Source organism: Somniosus microcephalus, chromosome 18 (assembly GCF_052327205.1).
Source record: "Somniosus microcephalus isolate GS21.2 chromosome 18, FLI_Smic_1.0, whole genome shotgun sequence".
NCBI classification, from domain to species: domain Eukaryota; kingdom Metazoa; phylum Chordata; class Chondrichthyes; order Squaliformes; family Somniosidae; genus Somniosus; species Somniosus microcephalus.
In genome coordinates this window covers 57,842,854-57,869,378 of record NC_141004.1, presented here as the reverse complement: position 1 = coordinate 57,869,378, position 26,525 = coordinate 57,842,854, and the positions used below count along the sequence as shown (strand labels likewise).

The 26,525-nt window shown below is 45.6% G+C and overlaps 1 protein-coding gene across 9 annotated transcripts in view; it reads left to right on the top strand.

Annotated features, from left to right (window-relative positions):
- Nucleotides 1-26,525, top strand: part of pacsin1b (protein kinase C and casein kinase substrate in neurons 1b) — a 251,730-nt gene that overhangs the window by 184,546 nt on the left and 40,659 nt on the right. For all 9 annotated transcript variants that reach the window (XM_086011521.1, XM_086011523.1, XM_086011520.1 and 6 more), the window contains exon 3: nt 12,914-13,070. In XM_086011521.1, coding sequence (XP_085867647.1) covers nt 12,914-13,070 — 157 coding nt within the window. The remainder of the gene's footprint in view (nt 1-12,913; nt 13,071-26,525) is intronic.

The window sequence follows — 26,525 nt, the reverse complement described above, 5'->3', positions numbered from 1 at the left end:
AACATAGAAGATAGGAGCAGGAGTAGGCCATTCGGCCCCTCGAGCCTGCTCCGCCATTCAATGAGATAATGGCTGATCATCCAAATTCAGTATCCTGTCCCTGCCTTCTCCCCATATCCCTTGATCCCTTTAGCCTTAAGAAATATATCTAACTCTTTCTTGAATATATTTAATGAATTGACCTCCACTGCCTTCTGTGGTAGAGAATTCCACAAGTTCACCACTCTCTGGGTGAAGAAATTCCTCCTCATCTCTGCCCTAAATGGCTTACCCCTTATCCTTAGACTGTGACCCCTGGTTCTGGACTCCCCAGCCATTGGGAACATCCTTCCTGCATCTAGTCTGTCTAGTCCTGTTAGAATTTTATACGTTTCAATGAGATCCCCTCTCATTCTTCTAAACTCCAGCGAGTATAAGCCCAATCGACCCAATCTCTCCTCGTACGTCATTCCTGCCATCCCAGGTATCAGTCTGGTGAATCTTCGCTGCACTCCCTCCATGGCAAGAACATCCTTCCTCAGATAAGGCGACCAAAACTGCACACAATACTCAAGATGTGGTCTCACCAAGGCCCTGTACAACTGCAGCAAGACATCCTTGTTCCTGTAGTCGAACCCTCTCGCTACGAAGGCCAACATACCAGTTGCCTTCTTAACCGCCTGCTGCACCTGCATGCTTACCTTCAGCGACTGGTGCACAAGGACACCCAGGTCTTGTTGCACTTCCCCTTCTCCAAATCTATTGCTGTTCAGATAATTTGCCTTCCTGTTTTTGCCACCAAAGTGGATAACCTCGCATTTATCCACATTATACTGCATCTGCCATGCTTCTGCCCAATCACCCAACCTGTCCAAATCATCCTGTAGTTTCTCAGCATCCTCCTCACAGCACACACGCCCACCCAGCTTTGTGTCATCTGCAAACTTGGAGATATTACATCTAGTTCCCTCGTCTGGATCATTTATATATATTGTGAATAGCTGGGGTTCTAGGACCGATCCCTGCGGTACCCCACTAGTCACTGCCTGCCACTCGGAAAAAGACCCGTTTATTCAACTCTTTGCTTCCGGTCTGCCAACCAGTTCTCTATCCAAGTCAGTACCTTGCCCCCAATCCCATGTGCCTTAACTTTACACGCTAATCTCTTATGCGGGACCTTATCGAAAGCCTTCTGAAAGTCCAAATACACCACATCCACTGGTTCTCCCTTATCTATTCTACCAGTTACATCCTCAAAAAATTCCAGTAGATTAGTGAAGCACGATTTACCTTTTGTATAAAGTTACAACCACTTGCACTTTTGTATACCTGACCTTTAATATGCCATTGATACATTCTTGGAGGGCTCAAAGAAGAGTGCTATCTTTGATGAAGGCTTTCTAGGTCTCCAAATTCTCCATCCTCTTTTTTTTTTACTCCGTCCCTCCTCCCCCGCTATGAGCATTTGCATGTCAAGAGGAATAATCTTGGGTATTGTTTACTTTGATGACCTTTATTGCACGACCATAGTGTTGAGTGAATGACTGACTAAACTACCCTACCAGGTTATGGTCTTTTCCACTTCTCATTCAGACAGCCATAGAGGAGTGGAGCCAGGAATTCTTTTGGAGGGGGGCGGAGTAAAGCAAGAGGAGAGAAATAAATAAAATTCACCTCAGAGGCCACTAAACTATTCTTACATGGAATTAAATGTGTGATCCTCCTCCTCTGGGAGGTATTGATTTACAACCTTCTTCCCCTTCCAAACTAGGATACCTGCAATTTAATAGGGAAGGGTGCTACAGGAAACTGTTTTTTATCCGGCACCGACGGGACCGACGTGGTGCCGGTTCATCAAAAATTCCGGATAACCGAAAGCTATAGTAAAAGATACGGAGAGCTGACAGCTCCGTGTAAAGCAACAAACCCTGTTGCTTAGCAACAAGTGCAGAACAATGGCCACAAGTTCCAAGCGTCTCTGTAGCTTAGCAACAGCTGCAGCCACACCCTTACACAGCAACAGATGGAGGAAGGCAAGTACAATATGAAGTAAAACCTACTCCTGCATTTTGCCGGTTAACCGAGATTTCCGGTTATTTAGGTGCCGGTAAATCGAAAGTTTCCTGTATATTGGATGGGAGTGTCTGTGTGCTGTGCATTGGTATTCTGAATATTGTGCCACTGTGTGATAGGCCATGGGTTTTGCTTCCTTGATTTTCCATATGTGAACTGAGTCTTCATCATAGCATCTAGGGAATGCCTCGAGTGGTTGCTCAGTGTGTCCCCACTCAAAAGGAGGTAAAATTGGAGGTTAAGTCATCCTGACCTGCTTTTGTGTATCTAATTAATGGTCTATCAGTATTAGCAAAGAACTTGACGGTAGGTTAGCTCGGTGTCCTCTTGTTACGCAGCTTAGCGAGATCTGAGGAAGAGGTAGGAACAAAAGCAGCAGGTAATAGATCAGCAGTTTAGGGAATTGTTTCTGTTCAATTGCATAAATTCTTTAAAACAGCATGAGCGGTTTTCCCCACTTCTATCTGCTGGTTTTCCTACTGCAGTGTACAAAGCCCACGAGAGTCAAGGCTTCAAGGTGACTTTCTTGTGAGACGGCTTGTCTGGAAATGGAGCATGCTGGGGTTCAACTGCTACTTCCACATTGACAATTGTGCAAAGTACTGGAGAGAATAATATAATTCTTCAATTCTATGAAAATTCGACTGATGTGATTCTTAATGCCTTCATCATGCTGCAAAAAAAATCAACTGTTTAAAAGCCATATTTTGGAGGGGAGTGCAATTAAAGTTTATACATGATCTCAAAAACCAAACTAAAAAACTGAAGTAATATTTAGATAGCATGTTGGAGCTGAGTATTGGAGTACAAGTCTGAGTTTCTAAGCTTGGCTGTTTTCTGGGGGTGTGGGAGGCAGTGAGAGAAAAAGATGCTGAGTAGATGCAGGGAGTAGCGGAGAGAGTAAAGGCTGTACTCACACCATTTACTGCCTGGTTTCATAACAGCAACATTTGCTAGTCCATGAAAGCATCCAGTGTCTCGATTCACCTGCAGAGACCTAGTTAGGACAGGGGAGAAAAAGATTCTTAACTGGATTAAAAAAAATATATTAAATAGTTGTTAAATTATTTGCATTCATTCCACATTTTCTTGGACTCCAATTAGATTAGTGTATTGTCAATGCTCCCTAGGTATTCATTCACTACTTAGGGCAGTGCCAAGTACAGTACTTGCATTGCAAACTGGATATTCAATCAATTATTGAAACAATTTGCTTCAAATATAATAACTTGTAAAAATGATCTGGCTTCCCGATCAGTTGTGGATTCTTGCAAGGTAACCTGCTGCTGCTTTGAAAAGACTGAAAGCATTGGGTTCTGTTTTCTCAGGCTGAGTCATACATTGATCAGCTGGCAACTAAAGACCTGAAATAGACTTGACAAGATATCTTGATCTTTATAAAAAGGTTCTGAACAAACCCAATAAATGTGTACAGTGCTGTATCATCTCAATGCTATCATCTAGTTAATAGATCAGTCTTTTAAAGTTAAGATTGAGAAATTTGGCAGTCTTTTCTTGACATTCAAATGGATTATTTTTGAGAAATCAAGGTGAAGAGCCAAGACGGATCATGCACGATGCAACCAAGGTTAAAAAGAATGAAACAGAAGACTCGGTGAATCAGGACATAGTAATTAGTTGATGCTTGGGTTTTAAAAGCCAGAAGGTTATAGAAAGAAAGAGTATGGGGAGGTAAAGGATTCCACAGTTTTGAGGAACTGGGAAAGAATGAATTAAAGTATGGAACTGTATGGCTTTTAGTTTGGATTTCAAAACAGTGCATACACAGGGAGGTATAAAATTGTATAGAATAATGTATTTGGAGCTTATAAGGAAAAAGGGAGGAAGACTGAGAAGTATTGATAAAGATGAGATTGGTATATCAGAGGGAATAGAGCAAGTGAAATTGGAGGCTAGAGCTGAGGTGTCAAATATTTAAAATATCTTTACTAAAAGGATAATAAATGTTTGAACTGATTTGTCGGTTAAGGTAATAGAATCGAAGACTCCAAATGTATTTGGAGGTTGGGCTGGGAGACTTGGGAGTACTAGAAGGGTGAGGGGTAATGGGATGAATGGCCATTTCTCATCCTTGTGTTAAGACAGTGATTAGTGCTGGGGTATGGATCCTGGTAGTCCGTGACCTCTACTGGGACATAGTTCCAATTGGGAGCAGAATCTCTGGTGGTTGATTATTCCTTTCTTCACTTTTCCTCTTCACTTCCCTCCACCCCCTCTCCCTCTTGCCATCTCACCACTGACCTGAATTCTGACAGTTCTGGTGCCCCCCACTTTTGCTCTGGCTGAGATGAACCAACTGCACAGTCAGGGGACTTAACCTGGAACTTTTCGGGTCTGTATGGCTTTGCACAAAAGATGCTTTTCTGCACTGGAAGAATCCATCCATGCTGCTCTTTAAACTGGCTGGCATAAGGCATACCAAAGTGTTGCTGATTTACTTGTTGCTGATTCCACTCTCCCCCAATTTACTCAATTGAAATCAGGAACACAGCACAGGAAACTTTGTGCTATCCGGTAGCGACGGGACCGAGCTGTTGCCGTCCCATCAAAACTGCCGGACAAACCAGCGCTAATGTTGAAACATACGGAGATTTTGAGCTCTGTATCTGGCAACAAACCCTGTTGCTTAGCGACAGCTTCTGAACAGTCGGCTGTACCTTGCAAGCGTCTCTGTAGCTTAGCAACAGCTTCAGCGAGACCTTGCAGAGCCTGACTGGTGAGAAAAAAGCAACGAAAAAAAAATACCTAACGAAACGGCTCCTGATTTTTGCTGGTGGCTCGAGCATTCCGGACAGTTAACCTCCGGATAAACCAAAGTTTCCTGCATGTAGAAAATTGCAGGGGCAATCTGTTCACTCCTCTTCTAGCATAGCAAGGAATGCAGTGCTTTAGCACACTAGTCCAGTGGTCTTACTGAATTGAATTTGAAACAATTACTTTTTACTGTTATGCTGCTCCCAGTATTGCCTGTGATGAAACCATTGCACAGGATGTCAGGGAATCTGAATAACATTCATTTGCTGTTTTCTATGCTGGGACTCTGTAACTATAGTAGGAGATTTGAACGGAGAGAGCGAGAAGCAAATTTTGGTTGCAGGCAGGCACCTTTCTTTAATAATGGTGAATTTTAGTAAAGTAGATTCAAAGGAAAGGTGAAACTAATTCTGTGGATATACAGCACGGAAACAGGCCATTTGGTGCAACCAGTCCACGCCGATGTTTATGCTCCACTCGAGCTTCCTCTTGTCTTCCCTCATCTAAATCTATCAGCATAACCCTCTATTCCCTTCTCCCTCAGATGTTTGTCCAGCCTGCCCTTAAATGCATCTAAACTATTCGCTTCAACCACTCCCTGTGGTAGCGAGTTCCACATTCTCACCACGCTTTGGGTAAAGAAGTTTCTTCTGAATTCCCTATTGGATTTCTTGGGGGGTGATTTTGCCAGCCCTGGGGAGGCGGGTTTGGAGGCAGGATTGCCGGTAAAATGGCAGAATCTGGGGGCAGGTACCCATCCCGCCTCCATGCCATCTTCCCAGGAGGCGGGTACCCGACCCATGCCGAGTCCTGTCTCCTCGAGGCAGGAAGGGGATTAGTGCCAATTAACTGCTGCTAACAGGTAGTTAACGGGCAGTTCTTTGGAGAATCCATATTTTCAGCCCTGAAGTGTGGGCTTCCCGACGGTTCCGAACCTCGCCAGGGTCAGCGAGGCAGGCCGTCAGTCTGCGGGGGTCGGAGGGGCCGAGATGTCCGGTGTGCAGGTGAGTAATGGGTGCATGTGTGGAGAGGTAAGTGTGTGAGGTGTGTGTAAAGTGTTTTAATAAGTTTTACTTACCTTTTACTTCTCCCTGCAGGCTTCCTCCCTTCAGGTCTCTGGAGTCCCTCAGCTCACTGACACAGAAAGCAGAATGGCCACTGAACTGTCAAAAGCTGCAGCCTCTGCTTTCTGGTCAGGAGAGATCTCTAACTGAGCCTGAGTGGAAGGGCCCAACTTAGAGGACAGATTGTCAGTGTGTGACAGCTTCACAGAGTCGTCAAACGCTGACATTTCATCTGTCAAAAGCTCTTGACAGATGAAACGTCACTCACTGACGTCACCAGTAACCGGCTTTCCCTTAATTGGCCTGCTAAACCCGCCCAAGGTCAATCAAGGGAAAATAGCGTGGGTTGGCCACAAGTCGATGGAGGCGGGTCTAAAACACGACAAGTGGGAGCCCCGCCTCCAAAAGCTCCCCATTGAGAAAATCCAGCCCTTGGTGTATATCTTATATTGATGGCCTCTAGTTATGCTCTTCCCCACAAGTGGAAACATTCTCTCTGTATCCATTCAAAACCTTTCATAATTTTATAGACCTCTATTAGGTCACCCCTCAGCCTTTTTTCAAGAGAAAAGAGACCCAGCCTGTTCATCCTTTCCTGATATGTATACCCTCGCATTTCTGGTATCATCCTTGTAAATCTTTGTAGTAGGCTTGAGGAGCTGAATGACCTCCTCCTGTTCCTATGTTCCTTGCACCCACTGTATTGCTTTAACCTGGCACCTAGTTTGTAAATAACTTATGAATGGATATGCAAATCTCTACTATGCCATCAAAGAGAGCTAAAATTCCAAGGGAGCTAAATTCGGTTGATTTGCGCCTCTTAATGGGGGCACAAATCAACTAGCGCCTGGCACTGCGCCGCCGGACGCTATGTCCGCCGGGGTCAGGGGGGCCTACCTGCAGCCGGGGCGGTGCTAGTTAAAGGGGAGGTGTCGGGCGGCCATTTCTGTTGCTGTCCCCGGCCCCCGTGAAATCCCCCCACGGGGTGCCGGCTGCTCTCTGTGAGCCCGGCACTCCTCTTGAGTGCCGGGCTCGTTTGTCGGCACTCCCGATCCCTGGTGGCCCAGCTGAGCGCCGGGACACGCTGCGCCAGGCCCCTCCCCTTTAATAAGGGGAGGAAGGCCTGCAGTACTGTGGCGCTGTGGCACATTGCGCCGCAATATTGGCTCGCAGCGCCCCAAGAGGGACGCGGGGCGCTTCCAGTAGCGCCCCTCCTCCCTCTCGGGGCACTACCTGGGAAAATCGGCCGCGGGGGCGCTAACATTTTCGGGGCGCTAAAATTAGCGCCTCGGCGAAGGTAGCGCAGCCCCCCAACTGTCTTAATTTTTTTTTTTTTTAGTTGTCCTGAGTGTGGCAAATGCTGGCAAGGCTGTATTTTTGCTTGTCTCTGTTTGCCCTAAGAAGATGGTGGTGGGCCTTCTCCTTAAACAGCTACAGTCCTTGTGAGGATGGTGCTCCAACACAGTGGGGTGGGTGCCCTGCTGCTGTTCACAGATTACAGTGTTCTTGCTAGGATTTCAGTAAAGTAAAATGGTAGATGTGAAATCTTCATTGTTTTCACAGGTCTAATCAACATACATTCAGCAGTGCGCTTATAGATTTCGGCCTTCCAAACTTGGGTTCTATTTGGAAAGAGCATTTGTGCTATATTACAGTAGGGTGAATTATTGATGGTTACTGGTCTGTCACTCACTGGTAATAGCAGTGGTGGGAGCAATTTGAAGAAAATAATTCAAAGCATGGCACCAGAGACATGTTAAGCCACAACTTAAGAGTATTGGCTTTAAGTTTGATTTATTTATTGCTTTTCCTGTACAGTGTTGCTGCCAATACTCTGCCCAGTGATTACACTGGGTTGCATAATTCTTCCATGCAGTAGATCTGTTCTCATAGGAATGTACAGGGTCAGAAAAGACCATTTCAGTTCATCTGTCTGGCCCTAGAGTTCATTGAACTATATTACTATATTTGGCATTGACTTTGCTTTATTAACTACAGTTAAAAAAAATTGTGTTGCCAAGGGATTTTATAAAATTAATTTTCTCAGAAGTCAGCAGATTAAAAATGTGTCTCGAGTTGGATTTGATTATAGATTGCTTGGTACAATATTTGTGGCAATAATCTGGTGACATATCAGCAATATAAATACTGCTGCCCTGATCACTCGGTTAATAAATGCACTGCCCAGTGAGATATTGAGCCATACAAACTTTGACAGCCCAGGTTCACTTGTTGGTCTATGCTGGAACTAACTCATTTCATATGTGTGTTGGGGAGGTTAGGTTTGAGCAAAGCTGTGATGCCTCTACAGTGAAATTACCTACTATTTAAGGTCCCAGTTGAATAATACCTATTTAGGGATGGTCGTGGGAGTGGCTAGCACTTGTAGGATTGGATTCAGTGCCTTCAAGTGATGAGAGAAAACTGGGGAGAGAAATTAGATATCCCAGGTGGCATCTCATGACATTGCATAATAGTAGTCTCAAAATGGGTATACTGAACATGGGATAAGATAATCTCAGGAAAGGGTGGTGGTATTCATTTATATCCTACTGAAAGTATCAGTGTGATGTATAATGCTTTAAGGAAACGGTTCAGTTTATCTACTCTCAAGAATCCTTTATCCAAAAGAATGTGGATGTTGAGGTGGCCATGCAAACTATTTCCTGAATTGAGTGTAAACTTATTCTTGATTTTGTTTTAATTTGTTCCAGGCAGCACAACAATCATCATCATCTCTATATTTTAGTTCACCCCATGATGTAGGCATTTGAATCACTTGGTTACATCCATTTAGTATGCCATTAGGGCTGGAAGGAATAATTTATCTGGGGAAACACTGGAATAATTCATCTGGTGAAACACTGAACATGAACAATATGTATTGCATATTCATGCAAGAATATAGATTTATTTTCCATAGTAACTGTCAAAAGCTGAATTATGTAGCTCAGTATTAGTCCCGGTATTTTTGATACTGTACTAACCAAATTTGAAGATTTTATTTTGTCAATCTGTGTAGGCCGATAGAATTGGAGAGGGCTTGAATTTCAATGCTTAAAATCTAAAGTGCTTTTCTTTAATGTCCTTTCTGTTTGTCTGTAGAGTAAATGCCCCGGTGGTGATATCAGGGAAAGTTTCTGAGTACCTACTGAGCCCCAACAGTGTGAAAAGAATCAACAAATGCCACTGAAACTATAGAATTGTTGAAGGAACTTGCCTTAAAGACTATTTTTTAAGTAACTGGGAAAAGCCTGTTCCAGTCGATCACTGTCCTTTATAAGACCAATTTATTCTTGTGATGTTGCCCAATAAATGCTGCACTAGCCTCGGAGCTCACAATTAAATGAAGGCATGCGTACATTCACTGTTTATTACAGAAACCACGAGTAATGCCATATTGTAGATCTAAATCTGTAATTAGTTCACATATATCGCCAGCTTTACATAGTCTGTATGTAATGCATGGTTTTAATAAAATGATTAATGTTTTTACCCAGATACCTCCCTTACTAACGAGTTCTGTTGTAGCAGGTCTATCCTGTAACTGCTAAGTTGCCATGGTTTGCCCCACCCACAGCCTCCCTCCTTGTCATAATAAATCTGAAGCAGTGGTGGCAGCTGGGGAAATCCATAGATTTTGGAGTAAAAGCAGAAAATGCTCATGAGTATAAGGAAAAAAACGAGAGATAGTAGATTAATCTTTCAGATGGCAACCTTTCATCAGGAGTGATGTAGGAAGGCAGGCACGGTCACAGAATTTAGACATTTACACCAATCTGTCAAGAGTCTTTGCCCATCTAGCACAGGAATTTCCTTGTACCACATCATGAAAACAGATAGTCTTCCCCAAAAGTACTCTTGGAGCTGATGAGATTTAGGAGTAGGGCTGAGACATCTGAAGGAGGGGATTACAATCTACACCCTCAGTGTTTCATTGTAACTGAGGAAATGGCTCCAAGTGTTGCCTCATTGTTCTTCAGGAGATTAAATTAGTTTGGGAGCATTCATAATTGAACATGGCCAGTTAGAGGGAGGAAGCTTGATAGACCACATGGTCTCTTTTTCTTTCAATAATTATACCTTGGATACTGTCGCAGGAATTAAATCATTTAAGCACGGAATGGAAAAAAGCCACTTGACACATCAGGCTGCCTCCTCCAACAATTAGGACCATTGAACAGTAATTACTTTAACTTCCTGAAGATGATCATAACCACAGCTTAAACTCAAAAGAAAGTAAAGATTTTTTTAAAAACTCCACGCTGTCAAACAAACGTTGAACCCGGTTCAGTAAATCAAGATCATTATAACTGCGAGGGAGAATGGCTTAAACGTTGTTCTGATCCGTTAGCATGATGTTAAGAGTTGCCACTCTGGGCCAGGTAGGCACACAGACTGTTAGAGCACATTAAAGTTAGTGTCACCCCTGGAAGCAGGTGCAGCATTAAGCTTCCAGATTCTTGGGCAAGATATCAAATTTTGTGTCCTTATTAACCTGTTCATGACCTGACATATGAATGGAAGCATATTTTGCCATTCTGCTAACCAACAAGGGAAATGCTGATGGGTGAATGTCTTGCAAGGATTGCGAAAAGCAGCCTCTTCTTGGTGTATTGATTTCAAAAAGTTTGTCCTCTTTTACAACCCCTTCTATGATCTTCAGCCTCTGCAACCTCCTCCAGCTCTGTGTACCAACTTGCACACACTGTTCTCTGCTGTGTGTTATTTTACCCCCCTCCTTTAGATTCACCACATTGGCAGTCTTCAGCCATCACACCCCTGCATGGTAGAATTCTCTTCCTAAATCCCTCTGCCTTGCTACATTTCCTCATCTTCAAATGTTTCTTCAAAATCTACCTCTTTGGCTACTCCTTTCAGCACTTCTCCTGCCCATGTCTCTCTCTGCACTGCCCTGCCCTCCTTTTTACTCACCTTGGGATGATTTGCTTTGTTAAAGACACGTTGGCCCAGATATTGCAATAGGAATAATGGTGAGGCTATCGGCGCCCACCATTGTTATGGAGTAAATCGGACAGCAATTCCCGGCGTCCACACATGCACAATTAAACGCAGAAATCTGGAAGTTGCTGTCCGATTTGCCCTGCTGCTCCACAAGCTTCACTACCTCACCGATTGGATTCTGCATTGAAACATGTAAGGACGTGAGGTTACAGTACTTATCCACTAGTTGCCCACTAAACACGGCAAAAAACGTTAGAGATTGTCCATTTAAGTGCAAGTAAATTTTAACGGTGTGATAAGTCTTAATTACTACCAAACAACCTCTCTGGCATTGAAAATTTAATTTTACAAGTGTGGAGTTTCATTCGTTCAGAATTTAATTGATGGAGATTTTAAAACATTTAATTTTTTTAACATTCTTTGTCTCTTTTTTATTTCTTTCTCTCAATCCAATCTTTCTTTCCCTCTCTATTTCACTTTCTGTACATGATTTTACATTGAATTAAATATTCTAATTTATACTTCCTGGTTTAGACTCTGCAAGGGGAATTTTAACCCACGTGGGTTTGGAAACGGGTGGGATGTAAAAATTTTAAACTTGAACCCAACCCGCCCACTTCCGGTTTAACAGGCAGGATGGGGCGGGCAACCAATGCACTCTCAGGAGGCGGTTTGCTAATTTGAATATTTTAATGAGGCTGCGTGCCTCCGATTTTAACTCTCTTCCAGGTTTAACCCTGGCCAGATGGGTTTCCCGGGCTTCGGGAAACCCGGCAGCTAAAGCGAGGCGAGGACTGCTGCGTGGAAAAGGCAAGTGCCTTTCCATCACTGCTTGTGGCCAAGAGGAGCTAGGAGTGCGTCGTCCCAGCCTCCCAAGCTAACCTGCTTCTCCCACCCCGTGATCAACATATCCCCCCTCCCCCCGATCACCGATCCCCCAGTCTGACTCCAGCCCCCCTCGGCCCTGCAAACCACACTGTTACCCCCCCCCCCTCCCATTTTTACAGTGAAGTTTATTAAACACTGATATTAGATTTATTATTTTTGACGCCACTTAAAAATCTTGTGATCAATATGGGTGAGGTGGAGCTGAAAATCAAACTGCAGTAACAGTTAAGCCGCTATCCAGCCTGTGGTAATCTCTTTCATTTTCCACCTCTGCACTCTATGATGTGAATTTCAATATCTCTTCTAGCCACAGGCATAGAGATGATGTGTGTACAATGTTGAGATGGGGTTTGACGGTCCTCTTGAGTGATGTGCATTGCTATTTTTTTTTTTTTAAACAGCCATATCTGCCGTCCTTATTTTGAATTTTCTAATCAATGATTCAGATTGTGCTAGATTAAAGCTGGGAGTCTGGAGTCTCTCCGGAGGCCGTTCGAAGCCAAGCTAGTTTTAAATAGTAGTACTGATGCTCAGACCTCCGCTTTATTGCTCTTTCCAGTGTGGGTGCCTGGTTTATTTTGTGTAACTATTTACTATAAATTATTTTTCTGTACACAAGAGTTTTGCAAATATTACTCAATATATCTGATGTTTTTATTGGGGATGCTTGATGTTGCTTTTTCATTAATGGCCTTTTATTTTACAGAACTGCTTCAAGTAAATTGGTTCCATAACATGCCTGAACCCCCATTGCTGTGGAATCTCCTCTTTTTCTCCTCTGTCGCCATCCCTATTTTTACATATTTGAGGCAGATTCCACATCACTAGTGGCACCAGAGAAACGACTGTATCTAGGCAATCTTGCACATGCTCGTTTGTGTGAAAGTTGTGAATTATGACATTATTTCCAGAGAGGTAGGGTCCATATAGGCCAGTGAGTGGAATACAATGGGCTACATGCTCAGCCTGGCACTACTGCCTCTGGAGGAGCCTGGACAGACAACCTGAGGTGGTTCTCCATTTTTTTTGGTGGTAACAGTGCTTTAATGTACACAAGATCGTAAGTTCCATTTTAAGCTGGGTAGAGAACAGCAGCCAGCTGAGTAGCTGTAAGCTGCGAGTTTTCATAGTTCCATTGGTTCTGATGATACTCTACACTTTCTTTGCAGGTTGGCCATTACAAGCGCTCAGTGAAGCGTATTGATGATGGGCACAGGTTGTGCAATGATCTTATGAACTGTGTCAATGAGCGGGCTAAGATAGAGAAATCTTACTCTCAGCAGCTGACTGACTGGTCTAAAAGGTGGAAACAACTCATTGAGAAAGGTATGTGGGCGACTATTGGGCTCAGCAGGTACGTGTAGTTAAATTATAATCTCATTTAAAAAATAAATCAGAAGTATTATTTTCATTTGAATTAATATTTGGGAAAAAAAAGTGCAGGTCTGTGTTTTAAAGTAGCCAAATGCCTTTGCCGCTGCTGTTGATGAACCATCGTAATTATTACAACCAGCTAATGTTCTTTGGGCAGAAAGTGGGTGAAATGTGTTCCCATCAAATTGTGCAGCATAACCAGCCAGCAGTGTGTTTTTTCAGTTGAGTTCCTCCAACAAGGCTCCAGTCTGTTTTTCTAACGCTATTAAATTGAATGAAGCTGCAATAGCCATGAAGAGGAGGAAGTCCATAAAGGCAGGTCCACTGGGGCAGTAGTGTGATTTTTGTTGTTGTTGTATATTTTTGTATTTTTTTATGCAAACACTGGGTGGTGCTTTGAACAGAAGAGTCCTTTATCCCTATAGATTTTTTTCTTTCCCTTTTTTAATTGCAGTCTCGTTTTACGCAAATGATAACTTCTCTGCAGACTACTGCACAATTTGATGGGAGGATATTTCACCCACTTCTCGAATAACATTAAATGGTTGTAATAATTACAGTAGTTCATCGACAGCAGCAGCAAAGGGTTTCGGCTACTTTAAAACACTGACCGGTGCTTTTTTTTCAAATATTAGTTCAAATGAAAATAATACCTTTTGTTACTTGCACGGGTAAGAGGTACTGAAATGAACAAATGAATTTTCACTTTTTTCCCCCTCCAATATCTGTAGGAATTTGTGTAAATTATGGCTGGTACATGCCATACACATGTGGGGCTTGGTACCTGACTGGCATTGAGTTTTGGAGTGTCTGAATCCATATCCAGGCTGGGCAAGGCTGGTGATCCCAACACAGCTCAATGGCAGCTGCCTGGGTACAGACATTGGGTATGTCATCCAGGTGGATCTTTTCCAGATGGAGCCAAGATGGCAGGTTTCTATTGGCCTGCTTTTTAATGGAGAATATCTTCCCAGCGATGACCTTTTCCTGTTTTTCTAATAATCTGAGGAAAGTACTTCTATCTGAATCTTCTCTATCTGAGTGTTTTCAGCACACGAGGAAAAACAAAGATGACTCTGTAGCTTCCTTGCATAGGACCATTTTGACTTTTGGCCCTGACATTCTGGTTACAGCAGCAGCTGGCAAACTTGTTCTCTGTCCAGCTCCCTTGCTGTTAAGACAGTTCTCCAGCTCCAGTAAGGTACCAATCCCCATATGTGTATGGCATGTGTCAGCCAGAATTGCAGAAATTCCTACAGACATTTCAGAGGAGAAACGTGAAAAGCCTTCTGTTCATTTCAATGTTGAGCAAAATTTCCCAGTCTGCAGAGAATTTATAATTTCTTTAAAACTAGACTGTAATTAAAAGGGAAGGAAAAAAATCTATAGCAATAAAGGCCTCTTCTGTTCAAAGCACTGTGCAATGTCTGCAAAGCACCTGCCAGCTAAATTCACTGCACTCAGTGTATTGTGAAACACTTGACTGTCAGTGAAGGGGAAGAAGGTGGAATGCTGAACAGGGGCACATTGAAGGTTTCCAAACTTTTTATATGTTGCAAGTTCACAGTACAATGGAAATGCACAGGAAACAATTCTCCTCCACCCATCCAACCCCCCACCGCCTCAATTTATTTTCCTATATTACAACAGTGGCTACACATCAAAAGTAATTCATTGGCTATGAAGCGCTTTGGGACATCCTGAGGTTGTGAAAGGCACTATATAAATGCAAGTCTTCCTTCCTTGCTTGGATGATTATTGCTGCAAGGAAAGCCATTGGCCCACCAGGTGGTGCATCTGAAGAGTGCAGGGAAGAGGATCCTCTAGTTGGCTTTCCCCCTTTTTTTCCTCTCCAGATATCTTGGCAGGGTTGCAAATTTTACTCAGACGCTGAGGGAATCTTGAGCCCCAATATTTACAGCGAGGCGGGTGGCTCATAGCAGCCAGGAAACCGGGAAGTCCTTGAATTTTATTTTCTGTTTCCTGGCCGGCAGCCAGCCAGATTGAGAGGCTGGCTATCCGTCGGGTAGGAAGGCCTGCGCTGGAAGGCCGCAGCCAGGGAGCAGAGAGGAGGATAGAGAGATCGGGGGTGGGGGGGGAGACAACGTGGGAGGGGGAGATTGTTGGTCGGCGGGTTTGAAGTGATCAAACCGCGCCCCCAACTGTCACCTATGATGACTTTTGATGGTTAATTGAATAAGGTGGTAGAGAGAAAACAGGGAATTACAGACCGGTAAGCCTGACATCGGTAGTGGGGAAAATGCTAGAGTCCACTATAAAAGATGTAATAGCAGAGCACTTGGAAAACAATGACAGGATCGGACAAAGTCAACATGGATTTACAAAAGATAAATCGTGCTTGACTAATCTACTGGAATTTTTTGAGGATGTAACTGGTAAAATAGATAAGGGAGAACCAGTGGATGTGGTGTATTTGGACTTTCAGAAGGCTTTTGATAAGGTCCCGCATAAGAGATTAGCGTGTAAAGCTAAGGCACATGGGATTGGGGGCAAGGTATTGACTTGGATAGAGAACTGGTTGGCAGACTGAAAGCAAAGAGTTGGAATAAACGGGTCTTTTTCCGAGTGGCAAGCAGTGACTAGTGGGGTACCGCAAGGATTGGTCCTAGGACCCCAGCTATTCACAATATATATTAATGATCTCGACAAGGGAACTAGATGTAATATCTCCAAATTTGCAGACGACACAAAGCTGGGTGGGCGTGTGTGCTGTGAGGAGGATGCCGAGAAACTCCAGGATGATTTGGACAGGTTGGGTGATTGGGCAAAAGCATGGCAGATGCAATATAACGTGGATAAATGCGTGTTATCCACTTTGGCAAAAACAGAAAGGCAGATTATTATCTGAATGGCAATAGATTGGGAGAAGGGGAAGTGCAACGAGACCTGGGTGTCCTTGTGCACCAGTCGCTGAAGGTAAGCATAGAAACATAGAAGATAAGAGCAGGAGTAGGCCATTCGGCCCTTCGAGCCTGCTCCGCCATTCAATGTGATCATGGCTGATCATCCAAATTCAGTACCCTGTCCCTGCCTTCTCCCCATATCCCTTGATCCCTTTAGCCTTAAGAAATATATCCAACTCCTTCTTGAATATATTTAATGAACTGGTCTCCACCACCCTCTGTGGCAGAGAATGCCACAGGTTCACCACTCTCTGGGTGAAGAAATTCCTCCTCATTTCTGTCCTAAATGGCTTACCCCTTATCCTTAGACTATGACCCCTGGTTCTGGACTCCCCGACCATCAGAAACATCCTTCCTGCATCTAGTCTGTCCAGGCCTGACAGAATTTTATAGGTTTCGATGAGATCCCCTCTCAATCTTCTAAACTCCAGTGAGTATAAGCCCAATCGACACAATCTCTCCTCATACGTCATTCCTGCCATCCCAGGTATCAGCCTGGTGAATCTTCGCTGCACTCCTTCCATGGCAAGAATGTCCTTCCTCAGATAAGGTGACCAAAACTGCACACAATACTCGAGGTGCGGTCTCACCAAGGCCCTGTACAACTGTAGCAAGACATCCTTGCTCCTGTACTCGAACCCTCTTGCTACGAAGGCCAACATACCATTTGCCTTCTTAACCGCCTGCTGCACCTGCATGCTTACCTTCAGCGACTGGTGCACAAGAACACCCAGGTCTCTTTGCACTTCCCCTTCCCCCAATCTATTGCCATTCAAATAATAATCTGCCTTCCTGTTTTTGCCACCAAAGTGGACAACCTCACATTTATCCACATTATAGTGCATTTGCCATGTTTCTGCCCAATCACCCAACCTGTCCAAATCGTACTGGAGTTTCACGACATCCTCCTCACAGCATACCCTCCCACCCAGCTTTGTGTCGTCAGCAAATTTGGAGATATTACATCCAATTCCCTCGTCCAGATTATTAATATATATTGTGAATAGCTGGGGTCCTAGGACCGATCCTTGCAGTACCCCACTAGTCACTGCCTGCCACTTGGAAAACAACCCGTTTATTCCAACTCTTTGCTTTCTGTCCGTCAACCAGTTCTCTATCCAAGTCAATACCTTGCCCCCAATCCCATGTGCCTTAATTTTGCACGCTAATCTCTTATGTGGGACCTTATCGAAAGCCTTCTGAAAGTCCAAATACACCACATCCACTGGTTCTCCCTTATCTATTTTACCAGTTACATCCTCAAAAAATTCCAGTAGATTAGTCAAGCATGATTTACCTTTTGTAAATCCATGTTGACTTTGTCTGATCCTGTCACTGCTTTCCAAGTGCTCTGCTATTACATCTTTTATAATGGACTCTAGCATTTTCCCCACTACCGATGTCAGGCTTACCGGTCTATAATTCCCCGCTTTTTCTCTACCACCTTTTTTGAATAGTGGGGTAACATTAGCTACCCTCCAATCCATGGGTACTGTTCCAGAGAGTATCGAGTTCTGGAAGATGACCAGCAATGCATCTACTATTTCTAGGGCCACTTCCTTAGTACCCTAGGATGTAGATTATCAGGCCCTGGGGATTTATCGGCCTTCAATCCCATCAATTTTCCTAACACCATTTCCCTACAAATACTGATTTCTTTCAGTTCCACCCTTTCATCAGACCCTATGTTCCCCGGCATATCTCGGAGGTTATTTGTGTCCTCCTTTGTGAAGACAGAACCAAAATATGTATTTAGTTGGTCTGCCATTTCTTTTGTTCCCCATTATAAATTCCCCTGATTCTGACTGCAAGGGACCTACGCTTGACTTCACCAATCTTTTTCCCTTCACATCTATAAAAGCTTTTACAGTCAGGTTTTTATGTTCCCTGCAAGCTTACTCTCATTCTATTTTCCCTTTCTTAATTAATCCCTTTGTCCTCCTTTGTTGAATCCTAAACTGCTCCCAATCCTCAGGATTATTGCTTTTTCTGGCCAATTTATATGTCATCTCCTTGGATCTTATGCTATCCCTAATTTCCCTTGTTAGCCACGGTTGCTTCACCTTTTGTTTTATTTTTATGCCGAACTGGGATGAACAAATTCTGTAGCTTATCCATTCGGTTTTTGAATGTTTGCCATTGCCTATCCACTGTCATAGAGTTTTACAGCACAGAAAGAGGCCCTTCGGCCCATCGTGTCTGCGCCGCCCATCCATCCCTGTCCAGTCTAATCCCATTTTCCAGCATTTGGTCCATAGCCTTGTATGCAATGGCATTTCAAGTGCTCATCCAAATGCTTCTTGAATGTTGTGAGGGTTCCTGCCTCTACCACCCTTTTAGGCAGTGAGTTCCACATTCCAACCACCCTCTGGGTGAAAAAGTTCCTCCTCAAATCCCCTCTAAATCTCCTGCCCCTTACCCTGAATCTATGCCCCCTTGTTATTGACCCCCCTACTAAGGGGAAAAGTTCCTCTTTGTCTACCCTATCTATGCCCCTCATCATTTTGTACACCTCAATCAGGTCCCTCCTCAGCCTTCTTTGCTCCAAGGAAAACAACCCCAGCCTGTTTAGTCTTTCTTCATAGCTGAGGCGCTCCATCCCAGGTAACATCCTGGTGAATTTTCTCTGCACCCTCTCCAAAGCAATCACATCCTTCCTATAGTGAGGCGACCAGAACTGCACACAGTACTCCAGCTGTGGCCTCACCAGCGTTTTGTACAGCTCCATCATAACCTCCCTGCTCTTATATTCTATGCCTCGGCTAATGAAGGCAAGTATCCCATATGCCTTTTTAACCACCTTATCTACCTGTTCCGCTGCCTTCAGGGATCTATGTACATGTACACCAAGGTCCCTCTGACCCTCTGTACTTCCTAGGGTCCTACCACTCATTGGCCTAGAAATTCGGTTTTGGCGCAGCGAGGGCTTTAGCGCCGGAAGTTAGTGCCGGCGCTAAGTCCCCCTGCGCGCACCAAAAATTCAGTAGCGCCGCGCCCAAACGGCTGCCGGCGCTACTGAGGGGTCTCAACGCCTCAAAACTGGCGCCACGCGCCGCATTGCGGCGCTGCGGCGCCCGCTGCGGTGCGGCAGGCTCGGGAAGTGCAGGCCTCCTCCTTCCGTTAAGGAGGAGCTGCCTGCACCCGGCCGCGGCCCGCGATAATCTTTTTAAAAATGAGCCCGGCACCTCGGACAAGTGCCGGGCTTGCTTCTGTTCCGGGGGGGGGGGTGGAAGTCCGGGGAGGGAGCTGCGGCCAGGCGGCCGGCGGGAAAGCGGCCGGCCGCCGCGGGGCCTTTAATGCGCCGGCGCAAAGTTCTGTAAGGCACCTCTGCCAGAACGTTGCTTGCGGCTGCCACGGGCGAGGCGGCCGCAACTCAATTTCCGAGTTCGGGCGGGTTACCATGGCAACCGGGACGCTGCGCACACCGATGACGTCATCGGTGCCGGCGCAGCGCTACCGGCCTAACGCCGATTTAGGGCCCCTGTCAATTTCTAAACTGGCCATAACTTCGGCGCTAGGCCCTCTAGCGCCTCAAAAGCGGCGCTAAGGCCAGTGAATTTCTAGGCCCTTGTGTATTCCCTTGCCTTATTTGTCCGTCCAAAATGCATCACCTCGCACTTTTCAGGGTTAAATTCCATTTGCCACTTTTCCGCCCATCTGACCAACCCGTTTATATCGTCCTGTAGCCTGAGGCTTTCCTCCTCGCAATTTACCACCCCACCAATTTTCGTGTCATCTGCGAACTTACTGACCATACCTTTTACATTCTCATCCAAATCATTTATGTAGATCACAAACAACAAGGGACCCAGCACCGATCCCTGAGGTACCCCACTGGACACAGGCTTCCAGTCACAAAAGCAACCTTCGACCATCACCCTCTGCCTCCTGCCACTCAGCCAGTTTAGGATCCAACGCGCCAAGGCACCCTGGATCCCATGGGCTCTTACCTTCTTGACCAGTCTCCTATGCAGGACTTTGTCAAAAGCTTTACTGAAGTCCATGTAAACCACATCCACAGCATTTCCCTCATCCACCCCCCTAGTCACCCCCTCGAAAAATTCAATCAGATTTGTCAGACATGATTTACCCTTGACAAAGCCATGCTGACTATCCCCGATTAATCCTTGCCTCTCCAAGTGGAGACTAATTTTTGTCCCTCAGAATTTTTTCCAATAATTTCCCTACCACAGATGTTAGGCTCACTGGCCTGTAATTCCCTGGTTTATCCCTGCTACCCTTCTTGTATAATGGTACTACATTAGCTGTTCTCCAGTCCTCTGGTACATCCCCTGTGGCCAGAGAGGTTCTGAAAATTTGTGTCAGAGCCCCTGCAATCTCCTCCTTTGCCTCCCACAGCAGCCTGGGATACATCTCGTCCGGGCCTGGGGATTTATCCACTTTTTGGCCTGCTAAAACCGCTAGCACCTCCTCCCTCTCGATGCTAATATGTTCAAGTATGTCACAGTCCCCTTGCCCGATTTCTATGTCCGCATCGTCTTTCTCCATAGTGAACACAGATGCAAAAAATTCATTTAAAACCCCGCCTACATCATCTGGCTCTACACACAGATTGCCACTTTGGTCCCTAATGGGCCCTACCCTTTCCCTGGTTATCCTCTTGCCCTTAATATACTTATAAAACATCTTAGGATTTTCCTTTATTTTGCTCGCCAGTGTTATTTCATGGCCCCTCCTCGCCCTCCTAATTTCTTTTTTAAGTATGCCCCTGCACTTTTTATACTCCTCTAGGGCTTCTTCCGTCTTTAGTCTTTTGTAACTGCCAAAAGCCCCCCTTTTATTTCTAATGCATTTTTGTATATCCCTTGTCATCCAAGGTTCCCTTTGCTTGTTGGTCCCACCCTTGACCTTTACAGGAACATGTTGGTGTTGTACTCTCTCTATTTCCCTTCTGAAAGTCTCCCACTGTTTTGATGTGGATTTTCCTATAAGTAGCTGCTCCCAGTCCACTTTGGCCAGATCCTGCCTTATCATGTTAAAATCGGCCTTCCCCCAATTTAGAACCCTTATTTCCGGGCTGTCTTTGTCTTTTTCTATGACCACCTTAAATCTCACCGAATTATGGTCATTGTCGCCAAAATGCTCTCCTACTGATACTTCCACCACTTGCCCGGCTACATTCCCCAGAATTAGGTCCAGTACCACCCCCTCTCTTGTAGGACTTTCTACATGCTGGCTCAAAAAGCTCTCCTGGATGCACTTTAAGAATTCTGCACCCTCTAAGCCTTTCACACTCTGACTATCCCAATTTATATTAGGGAAGTTGAAATCCCCCACTATTATTACCCTATTATTTTCGCACTTCTCTGAGATTTGCCTACATATCTGTTCCTCTATCTCCCCCTGACTGTTTGGGGGCCTATAGTACACTCCCAGCAAAGTGCTTGCCCCCTTTTTGTTTTTAAGTTCTACCCATATGGCCTCATTAGAGGAACCCGCTAATATATCATCCCTCCTTACAGCAGTAATTGACTCCTTAATTAATATTGCAACACCCCCTCCCCTTTTACACCCCCCTCTGTCTCGCCTGAAGATTCTATACCCCGGAATATTGAGCTGCCAGTCCTGACCCTCCCTCAACCATGTCTCCGTTATAGCAACAATATCGTACTCCCATGTGTTCAACAACAACTTCAGTTCATCCACCTTATTTGCAAGACTCCTTGCATTAAAATAAATGCCTTCCAGCCCTGCCATATTCCCTTTTGCCTTCACATATTTGCTCTGCCTTCCCAGCTGACTTGTTTTTTCCTCTGTATTTGGCTGTAAATCTCCCCCTACTATAGCTCCACTCTGTACCCCATCCCCCTGCCAAGTTAGTTTAAACCCTCCCCCCCCCCCCCCAGCAGTGCTAGCAAACCTCCCCGCAAGGATATTGGTTCCCCTCTGGTTCAGGTGTAAACCGTCCGACTTGTACAAGTCCCACCTTTCCCAGAAGCAGACCCAGTGATCCAGGAAACTAAAGCCCTCCCCCCTGCACCATCCCTTTAGCCACGCATTCATCTGTTCTATCTTCCTATTCCTATACCCACTAGCACGTGGCACCGGGAGTAATCCAGAGATTACAACCTTTGAGGTCCTGCTCTTTAATCCTTCACCTAGCTCCCTAAATTCTTGCTGCAGGACCTCATCCCTCTTTTTACCTATGTCGTTGGTACCAATGTGGACCACGACCTCTGGCTGTTCACCCTCCCCCTCCAGAATGCCCTGCAGCCGCTCAGTGATATCCTTGACCCTGGCACCAGGGAGGCAACAAACCATCCTGGATTCACGTCTACGGCCACAGAAACGCCTATCTGTTCCCCTTACTATAGAATCCCCTACCACTATTGCTCTCCCACTCTTTTTCCCCCCTTCCTGGGCAGCAGGAGCACCCCCAGTGCCAGGAAGTTGGCTGCTGCTGCCTTCCCCTGGTGAGTCATCCCCCTCAACAGTATCCAAAGCGGTATACCTGTTTGAGGGGGGAATGGTCACAGGGGTCTCCTGCACTACCTGCCTGCTTCTGTTGCTCCGCCTGGTGGTCACCCATTTCCTATCTTCCTGTGCAGCCCTTCCCTGCGGTGTGACCAACTCACTAAACGTGCTATCCACGACCCTCTCAGCATCGTGAATGCTCAACAACCCATCCACCCGCAGCTCCAGCGCCTCAATGCGGTCTGCTAGTAGCTGCAGATGGATGCATCTCTGGCACACGTGGTCATCAGGGGCACCGGGGTCCCTGAATTCCCACATAGAGCAAGAGGAGCATATCACGGGGCTGGGCTGACCTGGCATGACCTTCCCTTTACTTAATTTAAATTAATTTACTATCACCAATTAAAAATATCTCTAAGGCGCTTGTATAGTCTACCAACAGTCCCTGCTACACCAGAAAAGACCCTAGTAACTATAAACTACAGAGTTAAAGTTTAAAAAAGAGAAATACTCACCAACCAATCACTTACCTGCTCCCTGGTGACGTCACACTCTGATTACTTTTTACCTCTCTCCTCTGCTGTTGATTTGGTATGCCTCGCCTCGCTGCTCCCTCTGGTCGGGCCTCGTTGGTGGAGCCGGTTTTTAAGCCGGGCTCCGCCTCACCTCGCCTCGCTGCTCCCTCTGGTCGGGCCTCGTTGGTGGAGCCGGTTTTTAAGCCGGGCTCCGCCTCACCTCGCCTCGCTGCTCCCTCTGGTCGGGCCTCGTTGGTGGAGCCGGTTTTTAAGCCGGGCTCCGCCTCGCCTCGCTGCTCCCTCTGGTCGGGCCTCGTTGGTGGAGCCGGTTTTTAAGCCGGGCTCCGCCTCACCTCGCCTCGCTGCTACCCTTTGAGTGCCACTCCCCAATCAATCCTACCCAACTCGCTCCTCAGACCATCGTAGTTTCCTTTATTTAAATTGAGGACCCTAGTCTCTGAGTCGATTACTTCATTCTCCATCTTAATGAAGAATTCGATCATATTATGATCGCTCCAACAAGGGGCCTCGTACAACAAGATTGCTAATTAATCCTTTCTCGTTACATAATACCCAGTCTAAGATGGCCTGATCTCTGGCTGGTTCCTCGACATATTGGTCCAGGAAACCATCCCGTAAACACTCCAGGAATTCCTCCTCCACAGTATTGTTACTAATTTGTTTAGCCCAATCTATATGTAGATTAAAGTCACCCATGATGACTGCTGTGCCCTTATTGCACGCTTCTTTAATTTCCCTTTTAATGCTATCCCCAACCTCCGCCTTACTGTTTGGAGGTCTATATACCACTCCCACTAACGTTTTTTTCCCGTTAGTATTTCTCAATTCTACCCATACAGATTCCACATCATCAGAGCTAATATCCTTCCTTACAATTGTGTTAATCCCTTCTTTAACCAGTAATGCTACCCCACCTCCCTTTCCTTTTTGCCTATCTTTCCTGAATATCGAATACCCCTGGATGTTGAGTTCCCAGTCCTGGCCTTCCTTGAGCCACGTTTCCGTAATCCCAACCAAATCGTATTTGTTTACTTCTATTTGCGCAGCCAATTCATCCACCTTATTACAAATGCTCCTCGCATTAAGACACAAAGCCTTCAGGCTTGTTTTTTTAACGCTCTTAGACCTATTAGAATTATTATTTACTGTGGCCACGTTTGATTTAAACCGTTGATTTCTCTGACTGCCACTTTTGTTTTTCTCCTTCCTATCTTTTTTGCTTTTATCCTCGTTTCCCTTTCCTTTGTCTCCCTGCTCAGGTTCCCAACCCCCTGCCATTTTAGTTTAAACCCTCCCCCACAGCACTAGCAAACACTCCCCCTAGGACATCGGTTCCAGCCCTGCCCAGGTGCAAACCGTCCAGTTTGAACTGGTCCCACCTCCCCCAGAACTGGTTCCAATGTCCCAGGAACTTGAATCCCTCCCCCTGGCACCATTCCTCTAGCCACGTATTCATCTGAAGTATCCTTCTATTTCTACTCTGACTAGCACGTGGCATTGGTAGCGATCCTGAGATTACTACCTTTTGAGGTCCTGTTTTTTAATTTACCTCCTAACTCCCTATATTCCGCATTTAGGACCTCCTCCCGCTTTTTACCTATATCGTTGGTGCCTATATGCACCACGACAACTGGCTGTTCACCCTCCCCTTCCAAGATGTTCTGCAGCCGCTCGGAGACATCCTTGACCCTTGCACCAGGGAGGCAACACACCATCCTAGAGTCTCGTTTGCGACCGCAGAAACGCCTATCTATTCCCCTTACAATAGAATCCCCTATTGCTATAGCTCTACCCCTCTTTTTCCTCCCATTCTGTGCAGCAGAGCCACCCCTGGTGCCAGGAAGTTGGCTGCTGCTGCCTTCCTCTGATAAGCCATCCCCCCCCAACAGTACTCAAAGTGGTGTATCTGTTGGAGAGGGGGATGGCCACAGGGGACCCCTACACTACCTGCCTGCGCCTAGTACTCTGCCTGTTGGTCACCCGTTCCCTTTCTTCCTGTCCAACCTCTACCTGCGGTGTGTCCAACTCCGTAAACGTGCTATTCACGATGTCCTGAGCATCATGAACGCTCCAGTATGCATCCAATCGCAGCTCCAGTGCCGCAATGCGGTCTGTCAGTAGCTGCAGCTGGATGCACTTCCTGCACATGTAGTTGTCAGGAACACAGGAAATGTCCCTGTGTCCCCACATATCGCAGGAGGAGCATATCACGTGGCTGGGCTGTCCTGCCATGACTTACCCTATAATTAATTGAATTTAAATTAAATCAATCAATCCCACTAATTACACTACAGTTAACTGGTTTACCAACAGTCCCTGCTACACCAGAGAGACCTTAGAAACTATAAACCAGAGTTAAAGTTTAAAAAGAGAAATACTCACCAACCAATCACTTACCTGCTTCCTGGTGACGTCACACTTTGATTACTTTTTACCTCTTTCCCCCCCCGTTGCTGAATTGGTAAGCCTCGTTCGCTGCCGCCGCTTTTAAACTGCCGCCGCTCCTCGCTGCTCTCACCCATGTCCAGCCGCTGTGGTCGGGCCTCATTCGCTGCCGCCGCTTTTAAACTGCCGCCGCTCCTCGCTGCTCTCACCCATGTCCAGCCGCTGTGGTCGGGCCTCGTTCGCTGCCGCCGCTTTTAAACTGCCACCGCTCCTTGCTGCTCTCACCCAGGTCCAGCCGCTGTGCATGCAGGTGCAGCAGGTGGTTAAGAAGGCAAATGGCATGTTGGCCTTCGTAGCGAGAGGGTTTGAGTACAGGAACAAGGATGTCTTGCTGCAGTTGTACAGGACCTTGGTGAGACCACACCTTGAGTATTGTGTGCAGTTTTGGTCGCCTTATCTGAGGAAGGATGTTCTTGCCATGGAAGGAGTTCAGCGAAGATTCACTAGGCTGATACCTGGGATGGCAGGAATGACGTATGAGGAGAGATTGGATCGATTGGGCTTGTACTCGCTGGAGTTTAGAAGAATGAGAGGGGGTCTCTTTGAATCTTATAAAATTCTGACAGGACTGGACAGACTAGATGCAGGAAGGATGTTCCCGATGGTCGGGGAGTCCAGAACCAGGGGTCACAGTCTAAGGATAAGGGGTAGGCCATTTAGGACAGAAATGAGGAGGAATTTCTTCACCCAGAGAGTGGTGAACCTGTGGAATTCTCTACCACAGAAGACAGTAGAGGCCAATACATTAAATATATTCAAGAAGGAGTTGGATATATTTCTTAAGGCTAAAGGGATCAAGGGGTATGGGGAGAAAGCAGGGACCGGGTACTGAATTTGGATGATCAGCCATGATCGCATTGAATGGCGGAGCAGGCTCGAGGGGCCGAATGGCCTACTCCTGCTCCTATCTTCTATGTTTCTATGTTATACATTACTTGCCTTTCTGAAGTCTTGTATCCTCTCTGTCAGCAGGGACTTTTATTTAAGCCAAATCACATCGTTTACCATTAATTCCACTTAATTTTCCAAACTGAAATCATGTAAATCACTTCTTATTTATTTGTTAA